A 12,146-nucleotide genomic window follows, 5' to 3' on the forward strand; every position below is an offset into this window, starting at 1 on the left:
TTAAATCGTTTTTAAATCACATTAAAATGCGAACGCAGATATCGTTAAGCAGAATCGAAATGTGCGCGTCTTATCGAATACCCGGTTCTAAAATGGAACCGGTTTTCGATACCCAAACCTAATCAGCGGGATGCACATTCACCATGGCTAGACGGTCATCACATTACGGAAATATAAACAGGATTACAATAAAGGAGAATATTAGTGTTGCCCAAAACAAGATGACTGACAATAAAACTGCTGAAAAGGGGAGAAAAGATGCACTTAACAGGAGGTATTAATGGTGGCTTTATACTAGTGCTGGGCGGTATGACCAAAAATTTATATCACGGTATTTTTCAAAATTATACCGGTTACACGGTACATGACGGTATTTTTTTTTTTCATGCATGTTAACCATATTTTCTACTGATTGAGAGAGGAAATACTGCAGTATATTGACCCTATTTTACTGTCATGATCAGTGAATATTGTCAAAAAATACCACACTAAATAGTGACTAAACACGACCCCTTTTAATACATGTTAACCAGGAGTCACTCTCATTTATAATCGCAGCATCGTCTGATGAAATCAACATGCATCTACACTAAAGAGAGGCTATGCGTCGTTTTGGCTTTATTACTTTTTTGTCTCATGCAGCGCACTGCCTGCGTCTGAGTAACAAACTAAAAACAACAACAAACAAAAAAGTGCATGTGATATTAACAGACGAACTACGCTCATATTTATAATTCCAAACAATCAGTAAGCAACAGGTGCTAGGAAACGCTGTTTTGTACTCATTTATTGACGAGTCGGCTGCGGTGCGGCCAACTGAATGCTCTGCTTCTCTGCCGCTCACTGCACAGAACAGATGCCGAGAGTAACAAAAATAAACACCGAAAGTCAGACCTCGTGTTCGAGGGACAGCACTGGTGAAATCTTCCAACTGAACCATCGCTAAGGTTTATCCAAAAAAGTTGCTAGGTTTGTCAGTATGAATATTCTATGGAAAAAAGCTGCTAAAAGGGTCTGAAAGTTGCTAAATCTAGTGATAAGTCGTGCTTGTGTGTGTGTGTGTGAGACGCGGGAGCTGATGGCAGGGGGCAGTGGATATTTGTGGCGGTCAATGTGGATATTGTGGATGAGTTCTTCTGTGTCATCACGTTCTATTTGTTCTACAGCTTCAGTTTCGGAACTTTCAGTTTCCCCTTTCAAACAGTGTTGCGTTCCAAACGTTGTCTAAGTGACATATACCGGTATTGCGGTATTTTCAAAATTCATATCATAACAAAAATAAACACCGGAATTCGGTATGAACCGGTATACCGCCCAGCACTACTTTATACTATGAAGAACAGACTGTATTTGCTTTATTCTTGACATTCACCCTTCATTGTTGGTGTACAGGTCTGACTGCACACCAGACCCCAGATAACAAGACTATCAAGCCACCAACCTAGTGTCTGATGAGAATCTCACATCAAGTTCTTGTGTTTTATCTTTGGGTCAGACGGTCGCTGAGAGCAGGCAGGTTAATCACATTTGTGACATTTTCAAGCGCATCAAAGAAAATGCTAATGCATTACACAGAGGGCAATAAAAAAAACAAGGAAATCATTCCTCTCAGATTACATGGGCATAAAACGCATTTATATTTCGTTGCAGTTCGATAATAAAGTGAGGTCATGCTATCAGAGTGAAGCAGTGCATTTTGGGGTTGTCTCTGGATTTTCTTTCTCAGACTTGGGGACTAATTTTAGTCTCATTCTCTCCCCTGGGCCCAAAACCAGGCGGATACACATGCAGCTGTGTGGCAACAGACACTGTTGAAAAGGGGCCACAGCATCAAAGAACATACAGTCGATGGAAATAACCACAGCAAAAAACAGATGAAGAAGAGTGCAAAGGAAGATATTTAAATGAAAGAGGGCAAATAAAGTAAGTAGTGTTGCAACTAAAATGGTTTTTAGTAATCAATTAGTCAATAATTTTGCATATCCAATAATGTGGTCAACTAGTTGGTAATATTAATTGTCAACTATCATTAATTTCTGTCAGTGTTTTTGCTTATGGTTTGATGTCAGCCATTCAAGCAAGCAAACGAGAAATGCAGATATAGATACAAACACACACACACACACACACACACACACACAGGGGGTCAAAAGTTTGGAATAATTAAGACTTTTTAAAAATGTTTTTGCAAGATGTTCAGCAATGCTGCATTTATTTGATCAAAAATATAGTAAAAACAGTAACATTGTGAAATATTGCAATTTAAAATGACTGTTTTAATGTTATATATATATATATAATATATATTTTAAAATGTAATTTATTCCTGTGATGGCAAAGCTGAATTTTCATCAGCCATTACTCCAGTCTTCAGTGTCACATGATCCTTCAGAAATTCATTCTAATATGATTTGCTGCTCAAGAAACAATTCAAATTTTGATCAGTGTTGAAAACATTTGAAGCATCCTGTTCAGCAGTTGAAAACGGATTAATATTTTTGTGCAGTGATCCATTTCAGGATTTTTGTAATATTATAAATGTTTAAAATCACTTTTGTTCAATTTAATGCATACCTGCTTAATAAAGGTATTAATTTCTTTCATTTAAAAACAAATCATGCTTTCACCACACATTTGAACATTCTGTAGTGTCACAGTTTCCACAAAACTATGAAGCAGAAGAACTGTTTTCAACATTGATAATAATAATAAATTATTAGTAACAATATTACTGTTTTTAACCATATTTTTGATCAAATAAATGCAGCCTTGGCAGGGACGCGGGAAGTAGTGGTGCTGAGGGGGCTGCAGCACCCCCCGTTTTCACATGGTTGCAAATGCAACGCCAGGTTTGTTCATTTAAATTTATTCAGTTTTAGCATTTAATAATTTATTTGTAATGATCTCTGAAATGTAAATTGTACGTGGGCTATAATAAACCCATGTTTATCTTTATAAACATGATTAATTTTACTTGTGATGTTTTCTATATGGGATGATTAGCCTAATCCTCATGAACACGTGAAGCTAGTGCCCCCCCCCAACACGGACACACACAGCACCCCCAACCGAAAGCATCTTCCCGCACCCCTGAGCCTTGGTGAGCTTAAGAGTCTTCTTTCAAAAACATTAAAAAGGTCATATGATCTGATTTCATGGTTTCCTTTGTCTTTGGAGTGTTAAAGCTGTTCATGCATAAAGAAGATCTGTAAAGTCGCAAAGACTAACGTCTCAAACCCAAAGAAATATTCTTTCTAAACGTGAATGCTCAGCCCCCACGTCTACGTCACTGTGTGGGAAGATTTGCATAACAGAAATTATGATGAAATCAACTAGGGTCTCAGGGTCTGTGAGTGCAGCTGTGCGAGTGTGTGTGTGTGTGAGTGAGCAGAAAGAGGAAGTGACCTCACCATCAGACTCTCGTTTCTCCTGAGCACAGAGAAAGAGAAAGCGGGGCACGGGCAGTAGTGGCAGGATGTGAAGCACGTGTACAGACACCCTGATCCACCTAATACCTGATGGAGAGAGAGAGAGAGATTGAGAGAAGTGACACTGAAATATGAGATGCATGTTGTGCTCAAGTTCACCATCACAGCTGCATCTCTAGAGGATTTCAGCTTCTAAAATGCATACTTTGATTTTACAGTGTCAGACAGTGCAGGCTAAATAACAGGTAGATCGCTCTATAGTCTCTATGGGAATGAGTCAAACTCAAACACTTTATAATAAAGACAAACCAAACAGTGCTTTTTGGTTGGCAGAATAAATATGTTATTTGTCAATTACACATATGTGCCCAGATTTTAGGTGGTTTTTGGGTGGACTATCCTTTTAAATAGTGCTACAGTGTCAGTGTGACAAATTCTTAAAGTACATATTTCATGAAGTCTCTGAATTGGAGATAAAAAAATTATTATAGAATTTATTTAAAGTCATTCTTGGCATTTCAATAAACCATGTAACCTCATGCACAACCGCACTCAAAAGGACTGCACTGCCGATTCCCTTCAGGGGTTTGTCATTGAAGAAAAAAAAAATCTCATAAAAAAGGGTAATAAGAACGAACAAAATCTAATAAGAAGTAGAGACACTTTCCAGATCAGCTTCAATTCTTATTTTGAAATGCTGTGATTGTATGCATTATGAGACGTCTTCATTCTTCAAGAGGAAAAGCCTCCAGTTGTTTGAGGTATGAAGGAGGTGGAAATCTCATTTGCATTCTGTGCTCTGGAACGTCCCAGAGAGATTCAGCGATGTGTAGATCTGATGACTGGCAAGGTCATGGAATGTGTTCGATTTGTTTAGCAGTGTATATGGGAGCATTGCCATTCTGGAATATGGGAACATCATGTGGAAATGTGTTTCTGTAAAATAGCTTCATATTTCTGGGTTGTTATAGAATCATATACAGCTCAATAATTAAGTCCAAAAGCACCCACACGACAGCAGGCCACCCTAGGGTTGCACAATTAATCGAAATAAAACCAAAAACGTGGCTCAGTGCAATTATCAAATGGCAAAGGCTGTAATAGTTAAATACATATGTGCTGTGTTTCAGAGTGAAGCATGGCACTGTGTTCTTACACGTGAGCAGCTCATTATCAGCCAGTGTTTACAGCATCTTAGAGCAGCTCTGTTCTGCACAAACTCTATCTTTGCATCTGCTCTGAGTTTGGGTTCCTTTAACCTCATTTAGTAATACAATAAACACCATCCATCTTCCCATACTTGAAGCACTTTTCAACTAAAGGGAAGCTTTAAGGGCTCCATTCTATTTTCCGTCAAAATAAAAGTTTGACAGTTTTAACGATTTTAAATGAAGTAGTAAAGCATATTAGTATTGTAATTTTACAATTATAATGTAAAATAAATTATAAAGTATTTTATATTATTAAAATTATATATATATATATATATATATATATATATATATATATATATATATATATATATATAATATATATATATATTTCAAGTTATATTGTATATATTATATTATTCTTAAAACAAATTTTTTATTGTACATTGAAATATAACAATAGTAACACTTTTTATTTTGTAATTTTGTTATTTTTATTTAGTAATATAGCTGCAAGCAGTGATACAGGGCCAAGGGGCTGTAGGGTTGTAGCGCAGTGCAGAGCAGGAAGAGCAAAAACAGCAGAATTTGAATGAACATGAAATACAGCCGGTTCAGAATTATAGGTGAGAATGAACTCCGAATGAACAGAAGTTCAAATGAAAATGAATAAAAAAATATTTATTTATAATCCAAGAGGAATAAAGATTATCCAGTGCTGATCTGGATAATAAAGTAATCAAAATGACACAACATTACACATTTTATAATGTTGCACCACACAAGAATCGAACCCACAATCTCCAGGTCAAGTACCTGTCACCCATCTTGTGACCCACTGAGAATATGAGTGTTCACACAGATGCTGAAGTTCAGAAGTTCAACCGAGAATCAATTCAAAGTAATGAATTTGTACATAAATGCACTGCAGGTCGTATTTAATAGATTCAGATGAGCTAATCCGTGGAAAGGCACGATGCCTGCAACAGAAGCAACTTCTGCAAATTCTGCATCATTTCTTGCCACAGTACTTCTGGCGTTCTGGGCATGTGTGAGTTTTGAAACCACAACATAAAGCACTCAGGATCTGTGGTGTAACACACTGAGCTAGTTGCTCATGCACGTTCAGCAGGCTGCTGAGAAGAGGTTTCAGTTTGAGAATGAGTTCACAATAAAAGTAACCTGATTAGCATGCAAAGCTGACAGAACACTAACATAGCTTATGGTTAACTTGATAGCTTAAGAGCCACATTAGACAGTATGTTAACTGATTAGCCTGCTAGCCAACTAGCATAAGACAACAAATACAGGCATGATCAAATACAGAGAGTTATTTCTTGGGAACGGAAGCTAATATCAAAAGTATATTCAGTCATTTATATGCGTCTTGGTCCAAAGATCATCTGATCAGATTTTAGACAAAATTGGACAATATTTGTAGGAGGAGTAGCGAAAAAAACTTTTTCATTTACTTGAAAAAAGAATATTGTCATAATCAGAATAACCAAGGAAATGAAAGGACACAAAAATAATAAAAATTGGACAATGTATTCTGCTCCCCGGGAACCGCAGCAATATGGCTGCCCACTGCTTCGGGTGTGTGTTCACGGTGTGTGTGTGTGTTCACTACTGTGTGTGTGCACTTGGATAAGTTAAATGCAGAGCACAAATTCCGAGTATGGGTCATCATACTTGGCCACACGTCACTTAACTTTCAATTTTTAAATCACATTTAAAATTCCAATCCCAATTTTTATCAGGAAGGGAGGGGGGAAAACGCAATGAAATGGAAATCTTACAACTGGTTCTATAACATACATTAAACTTTCCATAAGATTCTTTCTTTCTCTCCATGCGTGTTAGTCTCAGTACTGAACGGAACTCATGAAGGTATTATTGTGATGAATAAATCTTAGCGTTGCAGAAAACTCATCAGACCACACACTCCATTATCAGGCAAACATTGATAAATCCCCTGCAGTGAAGCTGCTCGTCTGCCCTGTGAAGAGAAAAGGCCTCGCTTTGTCAAAGACTGACACCTCATCGTGGGTGAGTCACACGGAGGATAATTAGAAACATGGAGCCAAAGGAGTGAAAGCAGTGCAAAGGCCAGAGCCGTTGCAGCAGGACTGATCCGGACAAAACTCAATACTCACAGACTGATACAGCGCACAGCTTCATTTCACATGCTTCTGCAGCCAACAGCGTTTACAGCGTTATATAATAGACAGTGAAGTGCAGTTGTGAAAGCAAGCTGTAAGAGCATTCACTGGTTGTTACCAAATGTAAGTTGTCTATATACGTGTATGTATATTCTATCTATGTACAGAGATGGCTAATTGGAAAAGAGCTTACAGGATCAGTTTCTTAATGATGTGTGCATTTGAAATGTCTTGACCTAGTGTCCCTGTAAAGCATCACTGAGTTTACCAGAATCTCTCTCAGTCTTCAAAAAATAGGCACTTAAAACAGGTAAGAATTACTCAAGCACTTAATCTTTCCCGAAAAGATGATCTCTACATCGCTGTCCTAACTTTTCTGGAACTTCGTATTGCATAGTTCCTCTCGAAGATCTTTGTTGTGGTATACCTCATTTGCAAGTTGCTTTGGAAAAAGTTGTGAATGATTACGTTGCTGATAAAATTATACATCTTAAAGAAATAGTTAATCCAAAAATTAAAAATCTGTCATTTACTTACCCTCATGTCATTCCAAACACATAAGACTTTGATTAATCTTCAAAATACAGAAAAATATATTTTTTAATATTTATTAACATCATTTGTGTCTCTCCATTGAACATCCAGGTAACCAAAACTCAGAAGGCATTGTAAAATGAATCCATACTAATCAAGCAGTTTAATCCAAGTCTTGTGAAGAGATACAAATGCTTTATATGATTAACATTTAATTTAGTCTTTCATTCACATAAAAACACAGTGCATCACATATGGTAAACAATATACACCAATATATGGGAAAGAATAAAAACTTGTGCAAGCATCATGCGCTACAATAACCCTAATTGTTTCTCATGCATCACATACGCACATTTAAACTTCCCTGTTTACCATATGTGATGTACTCGGTGTATGTGCATTGATCGTTTACAAGTAAAAAAAAAAAAAAAAAAAAAAAAAAAAGAGTAAATGGTGACAGATGTTTTTTTTTTTGGTTAACAATTCCTTTAATGCACCATTTACAAAGTTTCTTCAAAACCATGTCTGTGGGCTAAATTCGCTATACTTTGTCTTGCAACATGCGAATGACAGCATTATGAAAGATACAGTCATTTTAAAAGAATGTTGCTGAAATCTCTGTAGCACAATGGCAATAGAATTTGCAAGTCCAACTTTCAAACTGTAATGAATCAGCTGGCAAAACCAATTGAGCAATTTAACCAACTGAAAGGCCTCAAATGGCCATTTAAATAGTTTCAAATGTTTAAATAGATATGTGTATATTGTGTTTTTATTGGCACATTTACATGTAATTAAATATTCTATTTGTGCTAGTGAGAAAAAAAAGTCACTATCATATCAAATATTATATATTTTTTAATAGTAAAACGTTTGAAAATTTTTTAAATCTTTGTTTGCTTCCAGATTTAAATTTGAGTTTGAAGCCCAGATTTTCCCTGTGTTTTCAGACTTCTGGACCCCCGGCTGCTGGGAGAACATTTAACCACTGACACACAAATCAATCATGTGTTTCCAACACAAAATAAAAATGATATGTCGGCTCTGGATGGAACACTGTGATACCCTTAACTCTCTTCAAAAACAGATACTATGCGGCGGATATGTTTGGAGTGGTTTGGAAAGGCCGGTATCTAATCTGTCAGACCGAAGAGATGTCAGCGATGGTCCTCCAGGCAGTGGTTGACTTTGGATTTGTGGGATGTTGGTTAGACTGAGTTGTGGAATTAAATGCTTAAATTCACAGGCTTAAATCTAATGAAGGTTAGTTTTAGCTGGACATGTCACAAAAATAGAAAAATGTGACATGATAAAAGGTGTGGGGCAAGAGCTCTAATGTAAATATTATTATGGGGATGGGACAAATGGAGAGGACATTCATTGGAAGAAAGAAAAAAAAAGTCCTTTTGCATGATATACATGACAAGGAAACAGAAGAGGAAAGCACAGGACAGGAAAAACTATTCATCATCATGTACAATAATAGTTATTCTAATATTTATTTATATTTCCTACCTTGACAAAAAAAAAAGAAGAAAAAAAAGAAAACTGGATGAGTTGATCAGTCAGACTACCAGCTGGTGACAATCTGGCTGAACACTTTGGACAAGATAGAATGTACTTTAAAAAATTTGGAGGACTCTTAGATTCATAAATCATCATTTCAATAAACATTCAGAATTTTAGGCTTCTTGATTGAGTTTGGATAATACATTTGGGGAGTTATAAAATAAATATGCTTTTAAGCATATCACTACGCTTATGGTTTCTTAGAGCTTGTTTGTGGCTGGTCCAAGATCATTCTAAAAGCCGGGCTCACATTGTGCGATTTTTTAAAAGTCTTTTAGGATTGTACTTGTCAGACTAGAAGAAAATATGGGGGACTACCTGTCAAAAGTGATTAATTTATGACCCCAGGTGTCAAATTGATCCTTTGATGTCCTGTTCCTGTTTCCTGATGTTTATGACCCACAGAATTGAAACCTCTGACCACCTGTGTCGATCTGACACCTCTGACCTCCCGTTCCTGTTTCTTGATGTGATTCAAGCATTTTGTTTTACCATGTGTGTTACAGCGATCTCAGATTGGGGTTGGTCCTTCAAGCGGTCTAGTATAACAAGAATGAATGAGATGAGAGTAATCACACTCTTATGTTTTAGGATGAAAGACTCTTCCAAACATTTGTCGTTATTGTCATCAATGGTTGCTCAGGTGGGTCAACAGATCAAAATGGCAAACAATTATCCAAGTCAGCAACTATCTATCCATCCATGCTACTGAAAAAGTGTTATGCCTGGACATGTTCTTTTAGACCCTAAGAGCTGCAGTACATTTTCCACTCATGAATGCAAATGAAGAAACAATAAAATAGTTTAAGAAATAAAACAAGAAAGTTCTAAGATAACTTACATGATATAAAGTGAGATCCATGCAGACCAGTTGTCTATCTGTGAATTAAGTTGTTCCCAGACTTACATGCTTCATTTATACTTTATATACTTTACAACATTGCAGGGGACTGTGCTGTTGAGGACAATAACTTCATGCCACATTGTTTTAATAAAAGTAGATAAATTATGAAGACAATCATGACAACATGCAGTTGCAGTCGTGCGTGAGTCCCGGATCAAACCTTTTGGCCAGATCAATACCTAAAACGTGTCTGTGTGTTGGTGCAGACCATCTAAAATGGTAGAAAACATGCCCCTTTCAATGAATTAGCTACGTATCATCTGCGATTTATTTACTGGAGTGATGTTTAGAGACGCAGACACAGGAAATAGTGTCTGTGGCATCCTTGGCTTTTAATGTCTAACTTTAAGTGTAATAGATGGGTTTGTATTAAGTGTAACAGTCATAACAGAAAATGGCAAGACCCATTTTCAAGTTGAGGTAGGGGCTATTATGTGTCTTTGTGACACAGGTAGACATGATCATAGAGAGTCTTTCATCCTAAAACATAAGAGTGTGATTACTCTCATCTCATTCATTCTTGTTCTTATTCAAAGGTGTGAAACAACTAGACCGCTTGAAGGACCAACCCCAATCTGAGATCGCTGTAACACACATGGTAAAACAAAATGCTTGAATCACATCAAGAAACAGGAAAGGGAGGTCAGAGGTGTCAGATCGACACAGGTGGTCAGAGGTTTCAATTCTGTGGGTCATAAACATCAGGAAACAGGAACAGGAACAGGACATCAAAGGATCAATTTGACACCTGGGGTCATAAATTAATCACTTTTGACAGGTAGTCCCCCATATTTTCTTCTCAGACTGTACGAACATGATGATCATGTCACACTGTGGGATCTCAGTTGTCATTAATGTCAGACTGTACGACAGAAAACTTATCCGGAGTTTTACCTTATCAACCCATACACGTTCAGTGACTGCGAGCTGCATTGCATCATTAAAAGTATATGAATGGCGGCAATACCGCCATATTTAAGAAGAATAGTGTAAGCAGCGCTACACACCCATATGAAAACAGCAGCGTAACTCATGTTTATCATAGCAAAGGCAACGTATCATATGAATTCCGTGAGCGCCTGAGTTTATGCGGTTAGAAGAAATCTCTAGCATTCTGATTATGGCTTGTCTTGAAAAACGAAGACAGTTTGACGGTCGTCGTAGAAGTCACATTGCAGGACTGTGCGCCAAACCTTCTGACACTGCCAGAATTTCGTCGGAGGTATAATTTGATCGCAACAGCCATTAATCGGCTGTCGGTGAACATGTCAAACTAACGATCAAAGACTACAGATTTTTGCATAGGATAATAGGAATCTTTTAGGATTTTCAAAACACTGTCCAAATTGTGGCCAAAATCGCACAGTGTCTATCAGCTCAGTCTTGATCCCAACCTACTGCTAGTCAAACACCTCAAGCATCTTGGCCCAACTAGACACCAGCTGCCGTCCTGCAAATACAACTTATCATGTTACTTGGAGATGTCAATTACTCATTACTCAAAGTCAATACGTCTAATTTAAACTAGATACAGTACATATGTATAGGCTATATATTTTTTTATTAGCTACTTCCCATTTTTATGTAACACAATCTATTAATGGGCCAAAAAAGATCTATTACATAAAATTACAATGATTTATCTTGATTTGACAACAAAAATTACTCTCATTTCCTTTAGCTGTTTTATATCCCATCATGTCATCATGGCTACAGCATGAGCAGCCAGTGTTTCAAAATAATGAGTCTCTAGATCATGCATTAAAAATAAATCAGATAACCAGGAAACAATTTGCACACCGCAATGCCCCATCATGTGTGTTGGTTCTGGGTGATAGGTTCTGGTGTGAATGAACAACAACATCTATTTTACCTAGGGATGCTCCGATCAGAATTTTTTCAGCCGATATGGAGTACTGATTTCTTGTCATGGTGATTGGCCGATACCGATGCCGATTGTAATGCTTCAAGCTTTATATTTACGATTTCATTGGGTGCACACACCTGGCCCGCAGTTAACTTCCGGTCTGTGTTTGTTTATCAGTCTGGCTATGGCGCCGGCTACAAACGCAGTTAAAGTTAAGGTGATGAGTAGACTGAAGTTAGGCTCAGGTGGTTGTGCTCGGGGATAAGTTTCTCATACATGTATTTATTTGTGGCGCTTGCCACAATATCAAAACTGACCAATTTTCCAAAAGGCTTCGTTGAATAAACATAAGCACGTACTGCATGTTTAAAAATCAAAACGAGGCGCCGGTGTTTTTATATCACTGTATTTCTGAAGGAAGACTATCTTTAGAAAATGTTCAATGTCATTTTCATTTCATCTTGCATGTTATATGCCTGATAAAGCAGTGTTTGTGAGCTCAGCGCAGCATAGTGTACAGCCCTTACT

The 12,146-nt window shown here is 37.2% G+C and overlaps 1 protein-coding gene across 1 annotated transcript in view; it reads right to left on the minus strand.

The window, feature by feature from the left end:
- LOC107587732 (zinc finger SWIM domain-containing protein 7-like) overlaps positions 1-12,146 on the minus strand; it is a 39,442-nt gene that overhangs the window by 5,336 nt on the left and 21,960 nt on the right. The window contains exon 5 of the mRNA XM_016275615.1: positions 3,411-3,515. Coding sequence (XP_016131101.1) covers positions 3,411-3,515 — 105 coding nt within the window. The remainder of the gene's footprint in view (positions 1-3,410; positions 3,516-12,146) is intronic.

This window comes from Sinocyclocheilus grahami, unplaced genomic scaffold (assembly GCF_001515645.1).
Source record: "Sinocyclocheilus grahami isolate Dianchi unplaced genomic scaffold, SAMN03320097.WGS_v1.1 scaffold95.1, whole genome shotgun sequence".
NCBI lineage: Eukaryota > Metazoa > Chordata > Actinopteri > Cypriniformes > Cyprinidae > Sinocyclocheilus > Sinocyclocheilus grahami.